We start from the raw sequence: 22,221 nt of genomic DNA, 5'->3' as shown, positions 1-22,221 counted from the left end.
CGTTTATTTCTTTTTCTTCTCTTTCTGTACAAGTATTATAGAGTATTTAAGTTGTAGTATCAGAGGTCGTGTCTTTTCTCTATCCCAATATTTGGTCATTCATTTTTTTCTAACATAAGAAACCGTAACGTTTAGGGGATAGGGGAAGGAACTATGAGCTTCAAGCTGGACCTATAGAGAGCGCAATGTTCTTAGAAACGGAGGCTCCTTTGGTCGGCACTGACGAACAATTAGGAAATGCACACGATACGGTCGCATCTCTACCAACAAAATAAACACCCCTTACCAACATGACTCTTTTCACCCGATGAGGGGGTACTTCTGCTCGAGGGCTATCGGTGGCGAATTGTTCTACTGTAATAGGACTTCTGTTGTAGATGTTCGCGAAAACCTGCATTCGCCGCCGCAAGAGGGCGCTAACAGTACGAACCATTAGCTCGTCACCAAGCGTCCACAACTTTAAAAAACGGGCGAAAGGGGGAGCGAAAGAACTTTCCCGGGAATTTTCTGCCTGGAAAAAGCGCCCCCAGAAAAATCGTGGCGTCGCCGATGCTTTTGCTACCTTCTTGCCTCCTTGCATTGCGCCGTTAGGCATTTTTTCATTTACCGTATCATACATAAGAGACACTGATACAAAAGGCATAATCACCGCTTATTAGATACGCTACGACGTAGTACTGGTATGAAAATCACACTTGGGGTATTTTATTACTTTAGTGTGGACGCGAAAGTAATAAGAAAACGTTTTGATGTATTACACACCCAACTCTCTGAAGGACAGATGTGTGACTTGAGCTGCGACTAGAACTCCAACGGCCCGGTTTTCGGGGGTCATATTAACTGTGTCAAAATTTATTCTAGAGCTCAGTGGCGTAACTGGGGTACCAGGGAGAACGGGGCTTCCATTTTCTGAAGGGGTACTGAGTGGTTCAGGTCAGTTAAACTTTTTTGAGGGCATTTTTGGGGGCATATGGGCTACATGCTTCAAGCACGGGGGCTTGTACCCTATCCCCCTGTTAAGCCACGGCCAGGGGGTTCGACATTATCATTATGTGCCCATGCCTTTGTAACTGGGGAAGACCCATCGGGCATGTTTTAGCCCCAGACAGGACTTTTGACGCGGCCTTGGTTTTAACCCTCAAAACTCTTCTGACAGCCATTACCGTTAAAACCTGCGATTTTTCCGAAAAGCTGTATGGACTACAGTATTCTATTTTAAGTGATCTTTACATTGCTTTGTGGAGATCGTATATCTTAGGGCCCAAACAGACACATTGTGAGATGAAGCATCCCTTCGAGTAAAGAAAATCATCAAGTCACACATTGAACATCTGTTGCATTTGGCACCATAGTATACACGTATACCTGTATGCCGCCGTTAGGCATTTTTCTTATGATTCAACTTTGCTTACAGCATTACCCATGGGACGGAAACGCAGTGCCAGACTTTCTAAGGCAGAGGTAATAATAAATGACTTACATGAGCCATGAAGTTTTACAGTAAAGTGTGTTCAGTAGGTGATCCACTGATAATATTCAGATAACTCAATATTATGCAGACTCCATAAAGACTAATGAAAGCCATGTTTGATTCAATATTTCGTTCTTTATTCAGAACATCTTCAGTTTCCTGAAGATGTTCTGAATAAAGAACGAAATATTGAATCAACATGGCTTTCATTAGTCTTTATGGAGTCTGCATAATATTGAGATAAAGTGTGTTCTCTGTTCCACAATTCACCTGAGCCGGCGCGTGGACAATAAATCCCAGGGATGGGAGTGAGTAGTAGTTAGTTGAGTTCGAACGAACGAGCTGCTTCCCAAACATGCAGTACATATTTCCTCAGGAAATTTTGTGTCACATAGTATATAGTGTCCTCCCCTCCAGAAAACCTGCGTTTGTTTTGTTTTCCTTTCCCATCTGTGCACCTGTTCCAGCATCCACCCAATCCCATTCGACAGTTTTAGCTTCATTAATTATAATTCAGGCAGCACATTGGTCTCAAGTTTAATTTGGATTGCGTCGCCGACTTTCGTCTTAACAATTAGGCTCAGGACTCATTACAAAAGACAAGGAATTCTCAGGAGGTCGCTTCAATTCTATCTCTTTGTTGCTCAGTCGAATGCTATTGTTTAAACAGGTACCGACGAGTGTCAATATTCAATCGTAATGATTGAATGGACGGCCGTGCACTGAGCTCACAGATTTCAGTAGAACAAAGCGTGGTCATTGTGGACAGTGCAGGCTCCATGAAGCCACCAATCAATGAATTATGTAACGACTCTCTGGCTTTCTCTCCGACCTTAATTAAAAAGTGAGACCGGAAGCGCCAGCAATTTGAGCAACCGTCATCCTGCTACCATTGCCACTGGCAAAGCAGAGTCAGTAATAGTTTGCCCGTAAGATATAGCGATTCATCACTCCCAATACACACAGCTGGCAATTTAGCAGAGTGCGGTTTATCCAAAGTTTCTCATGGACGACCAAATAGTACTCTTTCGACGAGGAGTTTGGGTTGTAGGGGAGGGAAGAAGGTAACTATGCGGTTGTTGTTTTCTTTATAGATCAACCGTTCTACAAGACATGGCTTTCGTGTGGAATTTCATTACTGCCATTATGCGTGGCATGCAGGGACTTCCACACTTTTATAGTTATGAAAAAGTTGTCCACATTTCGTCATTCTTCTAACAAGGCATATCAATATAGCATTGAAAAAAGGACCTCCCAACTTGCAAAGACTCAAGCTGATTTTTTTCTAAATTGGAACAAATTGATCAAACGCTTAATAATCGCATGCATGCCAACAGTGTGGTTAATATCATAACTTAAGTGTCGCTTAAAAATCTAAATTCCTTTTTTTAAAAATCATGCAAGACATGTTTATTTGGTTTATGATGGGATGCCTTTTGTATCACGTTTTTCTGGCACCGCTTACACTGGTATGGTGTGTTGTTGGTCTAATATCCGCTCACAGTGCATGTTTTTAAAGTTGCTAGGAAAATTACAGGACATATTTTTAATTGCATCCTTTCTTCTCGATGCAGGGATGAAAGTCAATTAAGAGGACTGTGATGCGCTGACGAAGTACGTAATGCACATCATGTAATGACTTGCGGCCACCCGATCAATAACCATGTCTGAATGCAGCACAGGTGACTACATTACACTGCGCCGTGACACCTCTCCGACAATCTGTGGTTCGCTCTAATTAGCGCTGTTCGCCTGCTGGAAAATGAAAGGCCTTCGGGAGATAATCATCGGCCGGCGATGATTTGTGATTGTTCGCTGGCCGGCAGTAAGTTGCTTATTGTTCAGCGAAGAAGCAAATTAACAGATGCATATTGCCTGTCGATATTTCGGACTGGTCTCATTTGTGAAAGTGACATGTACGTGCAAATGAAGGATATCGGTCCTCATTCCATGTATTAAAAAGAGGAAGAATTTGCATAACGTAAAAACATTCTGACTTATGGTTTTTATATTGTAGTTTATAACGGATTTCCCACGAAGTACGTCTCCTGCAAATTCAAGTCAATAAACAGGCGAAAGAAATAACTTGCTTAATGCAATTGAATTCAGATAAAGGATAGAAGGGTTCAGCTGATTTTTGTCGGTGTATACCATTTGGCTCGCTGCCCAGGAGTAAATGTAGACGTGGTCGTGTTTTGAGCACAATTAGCACCATTTCTTTAAAATTGATATTGAGATAGCAATTCGTGTAAGTGCGAAAGAAATACCCGCTTGGGAAACGGGGAAATGGCATCTTGCAAAATGAATGGGAAGCGCCAAGCATTTTACAGGAAGAGATTGAAATTTGCTGTTATATGTAGCATGATCTTAATGATGGAATAAGGCGAAAATACTCGCAGTGTTATACAAAACGTTTGAGGTTTTCACATATCAAGTTTTATTGTTCCGTGGTTAAAGCACCGATTACAAGCACATGATAACTTCGAAGTAATTATGTATTATACTTGGTTATACTTTTAGACCTTTGTGTATATCTAGAAATAGTAGTTAAAAGTGATAAAACGTTATGCCAAAGCTACGTTTTCCAATCAATCCACCAGGTGGATGCCCACCCTTGCCTCGAATTTTAGATACCAACATCGGCATTCACGCGGAGTGACGGATATTCATCACTTTGCTGCGAATACGGGCGATTCACAATAGTGCGCCTCCAAGAGTTTGCAACGCGATGGCCCATCACAACCCACGAAATCTGTCGACCCTTTCCAAATGCGCTTTGGGTCGACAGATTTTGTGTATTGTGATTGGCCAACGCGTTGCGAACTCTTGGAGGCGCACTATTGTGAAATGCCCGTAACAAATAAATAAATATAAAGAGTACGTCACAACGATTGCCTAACAACTACAACTTGAAAATTTTTTTATACAGGTGCACACACATCCATGAAAACCAGGCCTAAGCGAAATCTGACATTCCAAGCCCATTACATTGCAGTGCCGTTGATTTTGAATACTTTTTATACTGTTGGAAGTTTATTGGGTTTAGTTGGAAAATACACAATTGTTGGATAATTTGAACAAAATTTGAACAGTGGGAAATTTCCAAACAACAGTGATTTGACATTGTTACCAACTTTTGGCAAGAAGTTAAGTAAGCAACAATAAATTGCACGTTTTAGAGAGAGAATAGACTATGTTCGGTAATAACTCAAGACCTGTGAAAGATATGTTCCTGTTTCAAAGGTTACATCAAATACATGTATTCAGTTAAAGTTTTAAACTAAAGATTAAGTTTATTAGCTTTCAATCTGCGGCATTATTTTGTATTATATACATATATTAACCATTAGTTTAGTTGAGCGTACGATATGCAAGACACCGTGAACAATAAACTATTAAGCCACAACACAGTTAATTCTGAGAACCTTAAGGGTCCAGGTTGTTTTACCTTAGTAAGTATTCTGTGCATTTTTATACTCAAGTTGGATGTATTTCAATGTTGAACACCCCTTTCTGGTTAATTATTGAAAATAAATCCACACTTTCCAGACAAATAACAGTGCTATTGCTGTGATGTCATATTTCTGGATGACACGGTTCATTCGGAGGTTTCTGCTCAAATTGTGAAACCCTAAATTTGTCTCACATGTGTTAAAGTACAATAAAACGCCAAAGAAAACTAAGTTTAAGACGGCACATTAATGTCAGAAATATTGGCAGATTTTTAGTGTTATAATAGCTGCAACCTTGAGCAGGGGCGGATCCAGGGGAAAAGGGGGCGCACGCCCCCCTTTTTCACCAAAATAAAATAAATAAATCAGAAAGGAAAAAGAGGAACGGAGAAGAAAAAAGAGGGGTCACACTGCCTGAAATTGCACCGCAGAGCACCTAGAATCTTAAACGTCCCGGATCCCACTCTGTAAGGCCTTCGGGCTACGCGCTCGCGGGCATTCACCATTGCTATTTTTGTTCACGCTCCCCTTTTGGCAAATCCGGGATCACGCCCCCCACCCACCCTTTGGGAACATCTTGGATCCGCCTCTGTTGAGACTTCTTCCTGAAATGACATCACGCTGTCTTTTGCTTATTAATTTGTACAATTTCTTTTTCGTAAAATTCAGAAGCCAACTAAATTCCCTTGAATAAGGTTAAATGGTTTGAAAGGTGCACATACAAGGCATTCAAAAATATATTTTGCTGCTATTTAAATAAGAAATTACAGATTCATAAAAAAACTGTTTGTTTTGAGTCGGCCTGTTTTGAGGAGGCATACTGCCCGTGATTTATCAGTTAATGTTTCATGAACCGTTGTTCCGATTTCTGTCAAAACTATTGCTTTGAAAACAAACTAATGTGCGAAGATTTGACAGTTTTCTACGAAACAAATTTTCCCATTTACCGTAGCAAATGTTTTCAATCGCTCAACTGACAAGAGTTAAATCTACATGTTAATGCAGTCAACAGAAAAAAACAACCTGAAGCAAAATGTTTTTACTGCAACAAGGAAGTGTCATGGCATGGTCTAAGCGAATTGAATTCACCCTGAGACACATAGAAACTCCAATAATGAAATATAATTTCAAACAAAACATTAAAATCGCTTGTCATCCTACATAGAAGATATGAGGCTTCAAGTGTCGTAAGTTCACCAGACAATTTGAAACGATATAAATGATTGTGTACTGGCATGTGTCTGATTCTATAAACAAAAAATGTTATTAAAAAACCTACCTATTATTCCTACATCACCACGTCATCAAGTGGGGTTACTAAAGCAGTACCGTGCAGTCAAGTATTGGGGGAAATACTATACTACAACAAGCTCTCACCGGTGTATGGATGAGATGATATCATGTGACTTTTCAGCGCATTTTTCTGGTAGAAGTCCTTGCCGCAGTATTGACAAGCGTACGGCTTCTTGTCTGCGTGTGTCCGTCGATGGGTGTTCAACGTACTCGCTAAGGTGAATCCTTTATTGCATATTTCACAATGATATGGACGCTCACCTGGAGCGGAAAGGAATGGTGTATTTGATTTGGTTTGATTTGATAGGATTGTATTTATATATCATTCGTTTTCCTAACACCAAGAGATACTCCAAAAATACATGAGATCAGCTAATAAAATTTAAGTGGCAAACAAGACAATCGAATTGTCTGACAGCCTGAGAAAGTGGATTTTTTTATTTGGATTTTGAAAGGATTTTTGTGTGTAGAGACCAATGTAATATTGAAACTTTCTTCATGACATCGGAATACTCACTAGCATAAAAACAAAAAATGCAGTAAAATACGCTTTGACAAAGTGAAACGAAAGTGGAAAATCAGGTAAACTGAGACATAACGGTGCATTTGTTGACGGTTTGTATTCAAACAAATTGATTGCAGCCAACCTTTAACACGGTCGCTCATCATCACGGGTAACGAGTAGGAACGCACCATCGTGCTTTCTGGCACTGATAGTCAATAGTTAAACACTCAGTGAGTTCGTATGAAAACAAATGATTATGATAGCGTTTAATTTAGCCTGCCATATCAGTAAACAACGTTGTGGGTTCATTCTCACCTGTGTGTCCGTAGATGTGTGCTTGTAAATTCCCCTTCTGGTTAAATCCTTTACCGCAGTATGCGCAGGTGTACATTTTAATGTCGGAGTGAGTGCGCATGTGATAAGTCAGATGAGTCAGTTGCTTGAAACCACGCCCACACTTCTTACATTTATGTGGCTTCTCACCTATCGGCAACACAAATCGTAAAACAGATTGTACTGAATTGGACATGCAATATTTTTAACTAGAAATTATATCCATTTTGTAGACATGGCAAAAACTCAGTGCCAGAGACAGATACATGAAGGGGCGGTGACCATTCCCACAGACCTAATTGATTGAAATTAAGAAAAAGTATTTATGTAAAAATTATATATGAAAACCTGTTCAACTTACTATATCCAGGTTTAACTAATCGCCTTATGGGCGCAATGGAGAAGTAGCAGATCAGGAGGATTTTTGTATGTGGGGGGGGATCCACTTTGGGGAAGATCTTTGCTTGGATCCCAACAACCAAAATGTTAAACCCGTTTGCAGTTATCCACGACAAAAAATCAATCAAATAAAATGGTCGAATGCTTTTCGAAGCATTATGTTTTAGTTAAAAAGTACAGCTTACCCGTATGAGTATAAGAGTGAATCTTCATATCAATTTTTTGGTGAAATCCCTTGCCACAGTATTGGCAAGTAAATGGTTTGTAGTTAGTGTGAGTCCGCATGTGTGTGTGAAGGTTGGAGGCGCGATTGAAAGCCTGTTAATTAAAGACAAACGAAACATTAAAAAGCCGTTGTTAAACCCAAATAAGGACACTTTCACGTGAAAAGTTACGTCAATCTAATTTCCCTTCAAATTAACAAGAGGAGTATGATTGAAATCGATTTGCGGCATCCACTACTATTTTGTGTGTTTGATTTGTTGCTTTTTCAGTCTTTATGATAGTTGGGGTAAGATTGGCTCTTCCTGACATAACCTTCTTGCAAATGTCATTGCGTAAACGCTTGTTGAAACTGACCGTGAACTTAAAAAAATAATCCTATACTGGAATCGACACATTCATATTTACTGCCGTTCTTTGCCTTGTTTACATAGTCATTTTAACCGTGTAACTTTGGATGCGCTATGCCTTATTTTGCTATCTAGTTTATTAATTCGTGACCTGTTTTCTTTATCTGAACATCAAATATATTCCAGTTTCATGGAATCTGTGGTACATGCATTTAGTTATTAAGCTCCTGCCCGAAAATAAAATGGCCAGGTTGACTTACTTTGCCGCATTGTTGGCAAACGTAGGGCTTGACGGTGGTATGTGTCAATCGATGGCGGGTCAAGTTGCCGGGTTGCCTGAAAGCTCGGCCGCACAATTCACACTTGAACGGTTTGTCACCAGTATGGATCCGCTAAAATAAAACATTTACACGATATATATTGATTAGAGGCCACGTCATGATTTATGTGTTTCCAGTGACGTAGCCAGGCAGTCTTGGGGTGGGCAAGAGGGGGTAAGAGTTCCCACGAGGGGCAGTGCATGCCCCCCCCCCAGCTACGGCACTGAGTTTGTTATGGGACGGCTCTTTCAAGAACCTTGTTAATTAAGTATAATTATGTCCACATATCATATCAAGACACTAAAGATGGCTTGGCGACAGCTCCGCCCTCCCCCCCAAATCTAAAATTCCAGAGGGGCGGGAAAAAAGGTTCCTACAGGGAGAGTTGCTACCTTCCCCCTTTGGCCACGCCACAGTGCGATTTTAAACAGAAAGTAAGATGATTAACGGACTTTTTACAGGTAGGCCCTTGACCAAATAAAGGAATATAAAGCAACAACGCCCTCCCCTGTCTCTGAGATGATTTGATCTTGGAACTCCAAGGACCATGTTTACATGTAACTTCGTTCTTTTTAATCTAAGGACAATTCATGACAAGATCTTCTATCTGAAGTGCGTCAGGTGATTCCTCAGTCCCAGAATTCGACAACTGATGGTGGGAGACATTTTTTAAACCACTACAAAGCACTTTTTGTGCCGAGCCATTATGTTAAGTTTGTAGAGTGCACAAGTTTTGACACGTTTTGAAAACATTTTGCACCTTCTATTCTCGCTGTAAATTTTTTTACATGGAGCGCTGGGAAAAGGGATATTTTTCAGTGACCGTGAGTAGGGAAAAGATGAAAAATGGTGTTAACTATTAAAGATTAGAAATTGGGATTGCACGTTGTTTGATTTGGGAAAACTTCAAAGATGCATTAATCTGAAAAGAAATCATATTTCAGCCTACTGAGCCACGTTCAGTAAATATCCGTCGCTGTTCTGCCGAGAATGACAGGGATGGAATTCCCCTCTTACTTGGTTAGAGAAAGGCGAAGAGAATAGGCTTTGACGTGTATTTCACTTCACGTCACCACAAGGTTTCCTGAATGGGGGGAAGGAGAAACCAGGCACAAAACTTCAAACAGCCCCTCAACCCACACACGTGTTATTAGCCTCAAGATAGAACCGCATCACACTTGGTTTTTGTGTAGTCTGCGCTGCGCGCTTTCACATGTTTTTTTTCGGGCGCAGCTTAATGCTCCTCCAACTTGGTTTCTTTTGTGTCAAGATCTTTTGTATCCGTGCATCTTGGCATTAATCCCGCGCAGCAAATCCGTGCAATTTGGCTCCTGCAGTTCGTAATTAAGCTGTCAACAAGACAGCCACGATGGTGCAGAAAAGCGGAAGAAACAACAGGACTGGCCAATGTTGTAAGATATTGATCATTAGGTTGGGCGCTGTCGCCCGGTCCATTAGAAGCATCCTTGTGGGGCAGCCTTTCTCCCGGCCCAACCTCATCGGCGTTTCGGCAGCGACGGCTGTTTCGGTCCCTTCACAGTGAAATTCGGACAAAAGGACAATCAAATGTTTTGACGTCTTCAGCCGTTTTAATACAGTCTTTGATAAGGTCTTGGAGTCCAGAAAATAGCATGGCTGCTGTTATTGTTCATTATCTAACTTCTGCGCGGGTGGTGCGACAGTTTCGTTAGTGAATCTGCATTCTAGAATGTGGAGTCCCTCGGTTGAAGAGACGGGTTCTTATAGTTCTTATATGTTTCGTGTACGTATGCTATAGAAAGTTTAGAAATAAACTTTTAAGGGTCTGGTATTTCTCAGAAATACAAGCTGACAGTCGAGTTCAATTTTTATATCTGTTGCTCCGTTTTCCAACTCCTTAAAGTCATGAACCACAAAAGCTCAGTTAAAGCCGAGAATCTTACGGTGTGCAAATCGTGATTCAATCGGCGCAAGCTGTTTCGGGCCTTTCTGTAGGCCTGCAACTCTATTCTATATAAATATTGATGAGATGGTGCGACTCCAAAAGAATTACCAACAATGTGGCTCCATGAGACTTCTGTCTGCTGAAAACCTGGCTCACTTTGACAAATCAACCTTGCAAAAGAAGTGAAAGGGAACAATCGATGAACCTATACTGGCTTCACTGAAGCACAGTTTTGCGGTTTACCATCGGTCGTACCTCGCGAGTCGTGACAAAGAGCGAAGTCTCAATAATCCAGATAAAACAAACTTGTTATAGGAAAATCCTTTTCTTAACTCCCAAAATAAATCATGTTGTTGTGGCCGTAACTTCAGGACCACGTGGGAATATCTTCATGCTACTGCCCTACCCCGGTAACAATCACTCCCACATTTGAAATTTCTTGTTAGAGCCCCATTGGAATAAATAATGTGAACCATTGCCAGGTGTCAGTGGTGTAACTAGGGGGGCAAGGGGGCACGTACCCCAGCGAATGCTTGTGCCCCTCCCCCGGTTTCCCCCAATTTGAAATCCATGAACAACCTCTGCTACTGCTCATTATCTTTTGGTGCCCCCTTGAAAAAAAGGTGCGCACCCCCAGGTGCCCCCCCGGACATAATAGCCCACCACTGCCAGGTGTCCCCTAAAAATTTCACCCCAGTTACGCTACTGTGCACTAACTACTAGCATGAAATGCTGAACGAGATAAACGAGATATTGAGATCCATGGCGGCTAGTGTGGAACACTTATGTTCCAGGAAAAATACCCTATCTTGTGCTTTGGACTCGACATTTTGTTGCCGTTTGAGAGCGGCAACAACTGTACTAATAGTTGGGTCAGTTTAAGAGGACAGAGTTAATGGGCTTAGATCAAGAACAAGTAGGCCTAATGCATTTTAAACGAAGCTATGGTGGGAACAAAACCAACAAAACAATCGGTTTCAAAGTCACATCATAATCTTTTCACGGTGTTTCTTTGATAATTTATAATAAACAATAAGATTTAAAGCTTATAATTATCGCATTGTCCTCGACCATGGCAGTGAATGTCACTGAGCTTAGGCCTATATATATAAGATTTAAAGCTCATTCGTCAAGCACTTAGTATTCACATTTATTTTTCAGCCTCAACAGATGTGAAAGCGATTTCTTCTCGAAAGCTTTACCTATTTTATTTTAATCGCATATATTGTATTAGCATTAATCTTTTTAGTTGATGTGCAGGTACAAGAAGAAAATTGAGGAAAAGCGATAATTGGTATTTGATGAAATATATCCCATGATAAAATGAAAACGACATAGGTTTGTTTTGTAATTTTCACTTCATTGAGTTGGGAAATATGTTTGCATTCTTGATATTAACGTTGACAATAGTTCACTGTTGGTCGACCCTTTTTAATGCGCTGTTTTCATTTTTGATGGACACTCATATTTCCAAATGCAGTTCTATTGTTTGTACGCTCTGATAATTAGTTTCTCCACCAACGAAAAAGATCTATTCAAAAGTGAAATATAAAAAAAATCCACCACGAATTAGCAGCCATCAGAAGCCCTATACCAGGACCGAGTCTGGCTCAGCCTGCCGTCTTAATCCGATTGCCAGACTTAGACCCTCCGTTCATATTATAGTTGTTTTGTGTCTCAAAGTGAATATCCACATACAGCGCATAAGCGTCGGAGTGTTTGTCATATATGGTATGGACACATACACTGGTTACATCTGTACGTTTTGTTCTCACGACACATTTAAATGACTTCAATTAAAAGCTAAGACCCGTGAGTAGAACCGACGATATATCGATTTAAGAGGTCCCATCCAACATCTGTCTCCCACATCGAGATTAACGTAAATATACGGACAGTGATAATTGAGGCGTAACCCTGCCGGTGATGCCTATCTAGTGACTAAAATGCATTATTCATAATCACGCTCAAGACTGAAGGACCCGACAGATGCGCGGGCGTGTGCTGTCTGAGACACAAAGCGGGATTCAAGCGTCATCTTTGACAATAACGGCAGTGTCAACTTTGCACGAAGTTAAGCCACTGTCAAGCCATACTCTGCACATCGCTGAATGAAGAGTTTGGAATTTCCGAGGTGCGGCTTCAACAGTCTTCAAAGTTGAGCGTTCGTTGGTTGATTAGTTCTCCTGCCTAGCTGAAAAGAGTACGCAGTATGGGCAAAAATGTTCGACCACATTGTTGACGGTTACCATGCACCCGATTTAGGTCTAAAATCCCATTTCAAGTAATATTAGAATTGTGTGGTGCTATAAGCTAAAACTAGAAATCATGTTATTAATGTTTATTATAGACAAAAATGTCATTAACAGGCTTGATTTAAAGCTATTTAAAACTCGATTAGGAAAAGAGAATGGAAAGATTTCTGTTCTCAAGTGTCACTTTTGATTATTTCGCCAAATTAAAAGATACTGAATGTTGTAACAGTGCTCATCCTTACTATTATTATTATTGTGATAATGACAAATCGGAAATTTACGCATTGTGGGAGGGCCTTGTGCGTAAAATTCGATAAAAGGTACAATTTCTCCTGAAACAATTTGGAATTGAACTTATATAACCTCACCGGTCACAACAAGTGATTTTTTTTGGTGGTGGTGGTAGTGTAACAAAAATTTCCTTCGTGTAATTCCTAAACAAATGAATATACGATGACTGAAGGGGATATTGATCAGTTTGGGGGGTGCCTTTCAATGAGGCAGTCGCCGGGCCGCGAAAAAAAGTCCTGGTGAAGACTGCGATCATCAGAGAGAGACGTAGAAGTCGTGGTTTCCTTCGAACTGGGAAACGCTTGCCAAAAATCTGACATTTGTTCCACAAATGTTGAATATGGAACGGTTTTTATGTGTATATGGCTTTGAAGATGAGCAGAAGTTCGCTTTATGAATGGAATGGGTCAACCGTGAAAACGTGTTTCTTAATCGTTTTATTGAAATAAACTAGTTTATTGTGCGTTCTTGTTTTACGTGCGAAATATTTGGTACGCTTGCAATTTCGGTTGTATATTTCTCTTGAAAAGTAGCTTCATATCTTCCGCGAATTCCCGAAATGTCAAGATGTTTCCATATTTTGACACATTTCTGGCTTCTCACACTCCGCAATTATTTAATCAAGCATTGCTTTTCACAGAAATTCAAAAATTTCTGTTAAATCATTGTAATTAGTTTGAATCAAACCATTATAGCTACTGGCCAGAAACATGTTGTGGGTATTTAACCGAGATATTATCCAGTCAAGAAACATCCGAATTTTCACGCTGACAGGCTGCATGCCCAGCGAACTACGGACACGCGTACTCGTACAAGTATCTGCCAATGAAGACTCCCCCGAGCGGCGACAAACGGTGCTCTTGAAAGTGGAGGGACGTGGGTTGACAGAAGCCAATGGGAAAGCCCTGCATGTACCGCCCATAAAAAGAGCGTGTATGGGGGGGGGTTGCATTTCCCTCGAGCCCTCACGATTCACGCCTACACTCCTCCCATTTTTTGTTTACCACCCATCATTTCGTGTCTAGCGGTGTATTCGTTTCCATGCACGCAAATAGGAACTGGGCACAAGACCACAGTCCTACAATAAAATGTGGAAATGAAGTAGGCCCAGTGCTCTAGAAAGGCGCCAATATGTAGGTACATGTGCACTGACGTGTCAATCCCGTCCGGCCCTACTGTTGAGACCTCGATCGTTGCTTTCTGTGAGACCTAGGCCCTTCAGTCACAGGGAGCGAAAGCGAATTTTACGTAAGGCTTACATTAATTTAAACTAGGCAGGCCATGAAAGACAGGTTAAAACGTTCAAGAGTTACCAAAACCATTTCAGGCAAAGTATAACAGGAAGGTGTGGGCTACAAATAATCTGGAACCCAAATCTATGTGAAATCGTTGCATTTTAGACGCAAGTCGGGTGAAGAGGCCGTCATGGGCAGGGGACAGCGGATCCCTTTTAATGCCACAGTCTGGAAAGTCGCGGGCAATATATTCTAGTCCTCAATGGCGTAACTGCATGGGCGATACTTCTGGGTTGGGCAATTTTCCACGATGCACTGAATTTCATAGTAAATGAACTAGGCCTACAGGCTGTGTATAAAAACCGCAACAAGATTTCTGTTCAAGTTTGTGAAAATTGTGTTAGCTTTACACCAAAGTGAGTAGTAGCACCATAAAGCTACTTATCTCCTCTGTCCAATGATATGTTATTTATTCATACACGGTCATGGATGGCCGATTAATCATTCTCCACTGCAATAACCATGGCATCTTATTAGAAATTAACTTGACAACATGGAATAATGAAATGAATAATCACAATCCTTCTTCAGGATATCTTTCTCCAGGGCTAGAACCTGTAACAAGCCCATCAATGCAACACATATTTGATCAAGAGATTATGTAATGACTCGCCCGACTGAACATTTCATGAGAGAGATGGAGAATTGATGAGGATTTATGCTGGTGTAACTAAACTGAAACTTGGTCCCAAGCCAATTTTGTCCCATTGTCCAAAAAGAATGATAATAGCCAGCCATCCATGATCGTGTATGAAATACCATATAATTGGAAAGAGGCTTTAAGGTGCTACCACTCACTTTGGTGTAAAGCTAACACAATTTTCACAAACTTGAACAAAAATCTTGTTGCCTTTTTTTTATATACGGTGTATAGTGTTCATTTCAAAATTTCAGACGGGGGAACGGGCATCGGCAGGGGGCGCGCCTACTCCCCCCCCCCCCTGCAGCTACACCGGTCGAAACAGAAAAAACATAGAATGTTGGCAATACTGTGTAATGTGGGCAACTTACCTTATGTGTTACTAATGTATTGCTTCGACTGAAGCCCTTTCCGCATATATCGCAGATATATTTCTTGTACTGTGCCGGCTTGTCCACCTTGATGGTTGAAGCTTTCCCAGTCGTATCAGACGTGCTTTCCGGGCTATATTGCGAATTCTGATGTTTGGAGCTGCAACCCAACTCTAGATTCTGCTGCTCAATACTCTCTAATTCAAGGAGTTGAGGTGTTATTGACGGACTGGAGTCTCTGTCGGGACTTTCGCTGTCTTGGAAGTTGGGAGTGTTCTGGATGTATTCCAGGCCTAGGATTGGCTGCCGCGCAGAACGCTTCATCACACGTCCCTTGTACTCAGAACGACTGGAGACGTTTTCGTGTTTGATCAAAAATCTTTCTGGCTTCGGGGGATGGGGTGGAATTTTCACCAGCTGGCCTTCACAAGGACTTATTTTTAATGGTGTTTGCGGTTCTGTTTTAATTTGTTGGATATTTGAGTGCTTTTTAATGTCTTCCGGTAAGATATACTTGTCAATATAATACCTTGGCGGCAATGTGTAAAAGTCCTGCTTGGTGGGACTTTCTTTAGTGGTAGGCGGTGTTGTCACGTTTTCCTCTTCGTAGAACTGAGGTCCGCTAGGATTAGGCCTAGACCTACCGGTCTCTTGCTGCCACTCAGAATAATGATGATAAGACGTGACATCTTTAAAGTAAGAGTGTAGTCCTGTTGCTGTTCCTCTGATCATGTAAGAGTATAAGGCGGACGCTGGGGTGGCTTCGTCTTGCCACCTCTGGTATCCCGATGTACTATAGAGTCTGGATGGCAGTGATGGGGCAGAAGTGAATGTGGGGATAGTCGTAGACGACTGGAGAGAAATTCCCTCCGTCGTCCGCCTGACGTGCAGATCGAGAGGTTCGTCCGAGAGATCTAGACAGCGGCTGGCTTTGAAGGTGGGTTGACACTTTGATGGGCGTGCCTTGGTGTCTTGTGCAGCACGCATTGTAGGTTCCACATACTCAAATGCAGAAGTAGATGAAACAACAAGGGTAGGTTTTGCTTGGGATAAGTCCATAGGTTCAACAAGCTCCTTTGTATCGCTTTGTGATGATGTACTACTTGAGTGGACGTATAATGATGTTTTGTGAGAAGCAGCCGCCGCTGTTTCATCTTGACAGGTGGAATAGTTTTTCGTCAGTGCGTCGTTTTTCCCCCAGTTAGGCTCATGTTGCCAAGTTTCTCCAAGATCATTTTGGCTAGCTGACTGCGACCTGTTATTCTCAAGATACTCTGTGAGAAGGAAAAAGACACAAACACGTATAAAGCGGGTGATGGAGCTTCAAACCGGCGGCACGGTCACCATAGTCGTGCGTTATTTGTAACCCCATACGGCTGAATAAATGTTAAGGGTCCTCGACAACGCATGCTCTGTTAACATTCATAACATTTTGAGCAACAGATGGGAAGAAGGAAAGGACGACGAAAAAACGAAAAACAGGCTCGGGAAAACTTGAGGAACTGGGAGTTTTGTAAGAAACGTCTTAGGCAATAAGAATGCATCAAATTAGTTCCAACATTCCAACCACACTCCCTAAAGTAGCATATTGACACAGCAAACAATTACTTGGTAGTAGATTCATTGTTGTATGGTATGGATCGGGACAGTAAAGTGCATTTGTACTTAATGACAATCACAGAAACACCCATGGGGAAATGGGAGTAGGAAAGCAGCAACTGGAAGAATGACATTTTAAGTTCTGATACAATTTAATTTTTATGAGCTAAAACTGTCAAAACATTTACACTGGCTGGCTCTTTTTTGTTTCTAATTTGTGTAAGCTCGATAAATCTCAGCCGTTCGTAGGGGTATTCAGACTCTCAAAGGAGTGCTGCCACATTGCACTTAAAATACTTAGACACTTGATTGGTCTGTTCTTTGTTTTATCGATTGCAAATGTCATTTTAACTTGCTTTTTCTTGAAATTCGAAACCTTTTGTTTTTTTTTACAAAAAAATAAATTTCAGGCATTATCCAGTCTGGCCTCTTCGTGCAGTACTGGCAGTGATCAAATCGATTGTTGATGCGATATAGACTATGCCAATTATCATTTTATATACCTGCATCATAATCCGGCTCCGGTCGGTCCTGAAAGGTTCCTCTTTTCTTGACGAGGAAAGCGCGAGGCATGGCTGTTATAGTAGCAACTGCTGCTTGAAAAAACCAAGTCTAGAAGAGTTACCACCTGTGAAACGACCACAAAATCAAATACATGGTATCAGAATGCAAAAGGTTTCCAAGCCTTCGTTGAATCGGGTGCTACCGCTTGAGATTAATTCACTGTGGCGAAACAGCAAACGAGCAGACATGTACAAGAAAGTGAGGAGATGTATATATGTTGCATGGTACTTATCTGTCCACTCCTTGATTACTCACCGGTATATTTGCAATTGTTTAGACCATCCAGGGGCTAGATGTTCTATCATTTGGCCATATGAGAACTCTGTGCTGTATATGTAAATTTATTTCTCCGGAACACTGAATTGCAGGCAACTGTAGTAGACTGGGGTACATTGCAAGCGTCTATATAGACTCTGGGCAGAATGGAATGGCCAAATACCTATCGAAGACTTTTTGAAAGGATTGTACAAAGCCTTTTTACTACATGTGGACAGTGCGAGGAGAAGCATCGGTGCTAAACAATGCAACACGGAGGCTTCTTTCCAACCCACTGCTACCGATGAAGTGGTAAGTTGGCTTCTTAAGTCGCTGTGATTGAAATAACAAGCAAAGGATAAACCCCTTTGTGGCGCTTCGTGAATAGCACATATCCACGACGCAGTGGGACCTTGGGCATCGTTCCTGGTTTCTTTGATAACTTTGCAGCTTTTAGTGATGCTCTGACATGTTTTCGTGGAGTTGGCCCCATACCTGAGGTCTGACGATGCTGACCAATACCCTCATCATAAAAGAAACCAATAATGGAACTTAATCTCTTTTATTACGGAAGAAAACAAGAAGCTGATGTTACCTTCGTTAACTTTCCATCATGATATAGAAGTGGCCTTAAATACTTATCTACCCATTAGTAGAAAGCAATTCGTCAACACATTCGAACTTTTCATCCTTGTCTTTTTTCTCCGTTTTATTCTGGTACATCAAGATCCATCAAAGAATTAAAGCTTTTTCTTCTTCGAAACTTACCCGAATCCCGTCTATTAGCTTTCTTGCTACCCAGCTGTAACTCTCCCTTATGTGTTGCTGCTTGTGATGGAGACAGGTTAGTAATGATTGTTACACCTGCCGTCTCGCTGTGGCACATCCCCCTCTGTCAGATCTTTTGTTCTTTTCTCATTCGCTGAGCATTGACTCGATGCTCAGATTGTTACTTCATCATTAATGTATATGCAAATATCCAATCGAGAAGGCATAGTGGCACGTGTGGATGTTTACTTTTCGGGAACCAATCAACTCACCCTATCGGGAAAGCATGTTACGTAATACAGGCTTAGACGATCACTGATTTTTTCCCCCTATTGATTGGCGGTTGGTATTAAAATCGCCTAAAACAAAGTGTCTGAAAGTACTGAAGGACAGTGCAATATCTGAATCAGCCAACATCGCTCTACTCTGGTTGGTAGGTCTCTTGAAACATGGAGGAGGGTTGAAATAAATGCTGCGCATGCGCTAGCTTAGTGAACTCTTATGACAAATTGCAGCTTCAGTACGTTTTTAAAGCATAAAGGTTTAGGCAAGTTAGTCAAGTCAGGAATTTAAAATGAGTTGTATCGTTTGAATGTCATCATCTCAGAATGCAGAGTTGGCAAGATGCATTTCCTTTCAAGTTAATTTTTGATGTTGTACAACTGGCAATCGAAGCGAGGTCTGTAGGAGAGATAAGAATTACCCATAACCCCCGAGTTAAATTTGTCGCATCAGTGCAATGTTCATACAAAACGATGAGGGAAGTTTAATCTCCGTGTCAACTCTACCGTGAGTGGCAATTGGCATCGCGCATGTTCATGTCCGAATGGGGCCCATGGTGTTACGTCGTCAGCAAAATAGACCAAAAACTGTATTTGGATGCCAAAGAAATTTCATTTCAATTTCAACAGATAACACTGACATCTTGTACAGAGGCACTTTTCTGGCACAATAGACGTATGGTGGTATAGAGTTCCCTGCGTTGATTACTCGCAGTTGCTCATGGGGATTTTAAGCTCAAGAAGCTACAAAATACAGAATATCGTGACTAAACGGCTAGAACACATCACCATCAGACCGTGAGTGCATAATTTTGTACCGTGTCAAAATGCTCAATGACATGTTTGTTTGCTGTAAAAAGAGACATCAGAGAAAAAACTGGATACTGAACAAGAAATGATGAAAGAGACTGTAATATACTGTAATCAGTTCTTGTATTTGAACTAAAGAACTAGGTTTGATAATGGAAATCAACCCTAATGCTATAGATGGTGCAAAGTTTTAACATACGGTGTACTATTTATGACACACTTTGTCGCATCTCCTACACAAGACGGACTAAGTGTGTCAATGCTCTTGGCCAATATCGTTTGCCCGATAGAGAAGATTAAATCTTATCGGTCGCTGACTTTTCTCTTAAATCTCGAGCTCGTTGCAGTCTGCTACTTCCCGATTCCATTACTGAGGGCGTCCCGTCGTATCTTCGCCTTTGCCCTGGAAGTAGTCTTGATTTGTTACTTCTTAATGGGACTCCGTTCAGAAAACATACTTTTTCAGGCTAAAGCAGTGTTCCTAGGGATATTTTTCACGGAGCTATGAGGCGACGGGAGAGGGAAGGGACGACAATCTACATGACGGTAAGGACTATACGTTAGTGAGACGGCCCCACGGCCCCAACGTCATACTATGCACAAAAGTAATAGAGAGGAAGCGACGGCACCATGATAGGGGGCACACAGAGGCAGATCAAGGATTTTCCCGGGGGGCGTGATCCAGGGTTTTCCAAGGGGGGGGGGGGGCGTGAACGAAAGCGTCAATGGTGAAATGCCCGCAAGCGCGTGGCGCGAAGCCAGACGGCGTAGAGTCCAGGGCATTCTTGGGTTCTAGGCGCTCTGTGGCGCAGTTTCAGGTATGACCCCTTTTTTCTTCTCCCTCCCTTCTTTTTCTTCGTTTTGATTCATTTGTTTATTTTATTATTTATTTATATTGTTGGTGAAAACAGTGGGCGTGCACCCCCACCCTGGATCCGCCCCTGCACTAGCACCACCACACCGGCAGTGTTCCACCATCCTAAGTCACTACACCTATAGTTCTGTAGGCCCAGTGAACTATTAAACGGTGCGCCTTGGGCACAATTAGCTTTCACTTGGCCCTAAGCACCAGTGTGCTTAGGCCAGAGGCAGCAGTACGTTGTTTGTATAATAGGCTCTGCTGTGCAAAGCCTTCTAACAATCGGCACAGCGTGCGATTTCAAGGAAGGGCGGCAGGCCCGTAGGCTGGGGGGGTCCGGGGGTTCGAATGAACCCCCCCCGCTCGCTGCCGAATTCCGCTCGTTGGAGATTTTTTTTTGGGGGGGTGTAATAAATATATAATTTAAATATACTTCAATTTCCGGAATGTAAGCCGCGGTTTATACATTGATTCTCATGCGGAACATATCTCTGTGGTTTATAATGAACTGCAGGTGGTTTATACGGCAACGTTTAAAGAATGAAATCAGTCATTAAACGCCACTCCATGCCTCAGCGCAGCCTAACCCTGGGCCGCCGCGCCACCGCGACGGACCAGCCACGCGTACCCAGCGGCGTGGTGCAGCGTTCCGGGCGCGGGAACAAGGCAGTCATGTTTTCATTGGTTGCCGTTTACTTCTCACGTGTTGGAAATTAAGGAAACCAGTCCAAAAGACTGAATAGACTTGTAAATGCCCTGTAAGTACCGTTCGCATCTCACATATTGTGTGGTACGTCTGATCGCTTTTGTCTTTTACGGTTGTGTAATCCATGTTGTTTATCATTTTACAGGTCTTAAAAAGAATAGCTGCATGGTCCACCCAGCGAGGACTCAGGACACTAATCCAGTCCACTGAAATTGGTATTGTGGAAAACTTGAGAAAGGTTAGGCGTAATGAAAACACTTGTTAGAGCGCTGCTTCACGTTACAATGAAGAATGCGCACCGGAAAGTGGCGTGGGCCCCATTGGCACTTCGAAATTTCACTTCTAACGTTTGTGTATGGAGCAATATTTTTTCTCCAATGTCACAAAAGGTGAAATTTAATCAAACTCCAACTATTTTTATTCATAAATGTCGATTTCATATACCTGCTACAAAGTTCCAATGACATGTTAATTTGTTCCGATTTTCTGATTTTTTTCGAAGTGCAGAATCAAAGGCGCCCTAAAATATTTTTTTACCATTTTTAGTTAGGTGGGTGGAGGTTATAATGATTTACTAGAATGTATCTCTTTTTTAGAACTTTTTAGAACTGAATTTTTTGTGGGATTTTCTACGATGTTTTTAATAATAATGTTCATATCATTCGCTCACCGTCACCCAGCGCCCGATTCAAGGTGCATAGTGAAGAGCAAATTCATTACCAAGCCAATTTACATTACGCCGTGACTATTAAAAACTGAAGAAGTGGACCTATGCAAGGCTTGCATGCATCCTTCGGTTCGCGACAAACATGGAGCTTGTGCGATGTTGTGCTCCAAAGCACATTATGACAGGCCTTTGTATAAAAATATGTGTTCACAGTGTCAAAAGTTCCTCTTTTGGGTTTGACGACCCCCCAAGTCTCTGGTCAGGCAACGGGCCTGTGACGTGACACACTGCGGTGTTTCCCATGCTCTCAAATTGTTCTTTGGCGCCCCACTGATTTTCAGAGGCTCTTGGTACAGTACCTTATACGGTTTCCTATTAGAAATATAAGGCAATCTATGGGACAGAGAGCACCCCCTCCTGCCTTCGTGTTGGTCATTGGTATACTGGTATCCGTCAGGAATTCTTTTCAGACATCTAGGGGGATGTGTTAAGTGACAATAGGTTGGAGTGTGTATAGGGATTGGACTTGTTTGGGGGGGGCCCTCTGTCCCATTTCGTGTCTGGTATACTTTTAGATGATCTGGCCTTTTG

General features: G+C 41.8%; 1 protein-coding gene across 2 annotated transcripts; it reads right to left on the bottom strand.

The window, feature by feature from the left end:
- Positions 1-3,884: 3,884 nt before the first annotated feature.
- LOC110986229 (uncharacterized) lies at positions 3,885-18,427 on the bottom strand. 2 transcript variants are annotated; one of them, XM_022247940.2, is made up of 7 exons: positions 18,308-18,427; positions 17,224-17,348; positions 15,122-16,395; positions 8,286-8,417; positions 7,639-7,771; positions 7,037-7,204; positions 3,885-6,477 (listed from the first exon to the last, which is right to left on the bottom strand). In XM_022247940.2, exons 2-7 carry the CDS (start codon positions 17,291-17,293, stop codon positions 6,284-6,286), a joined length of 1,971 nt encoding a protein of 656 aa, XP_022103632.2. In that variant the 5' UTR covers positions 17,294-17,348; positions 18,308-18,427; the 3' UTR covers positions 3,885-6,283. The 2 variants fall into 2 exon arrangements, with proteins under 2 accessions (XP_022103632.2, XP_022103631.2); XM_022247939.2 differs by lacking the exon at positions 18,308-18,427 and adding an exon at positions 17,540-17,814.
- Positions 18,428-22,221: the final 3,794 nt, after the last annotated feature.

Source organism: Acanthaster planci, linkage group LG02, assembly GCF_054643075.1.
Source record: "Acanthaster planci isolate LZ-2023a linkage group LG02, COTS_SCS, whole genome shotgun sequence".
Taxonomy (NCBI): Eukaryota; Metazoa; Echinodermata; class Asteroidea; order Valvatida; family Acanthasteridae; genus Acanthaster; species Acanthaster planci.
Note: the sequence above shows the minus strand (reverse complement) of the source record. Positions and strands in the feature narration are given on the sequence as shown.

Coding starts and splice junctions, on each gene's coding strand:
- LOC110986229 (XM_022247940.2), bottom strand. CDS start 17,293: ATGCCTCGCGCTTTCCTCGTCAAGAAAAGAGGAACCTTTCAGGACCGA. Junction 16,396..17,223: donor GGAGCCGGATTATGATGCAG/GTATATAAAATG, acceptor TCCTTCTCACAG/AGTATCTTGAGAATAACAGG. Junction 6,478..7,036: donor ACACATCTACGGACACACAG/GTGAGAATGAAC, acceptor TTTCCGCTCCAG/GTGAGCGTCCATATCATTGT.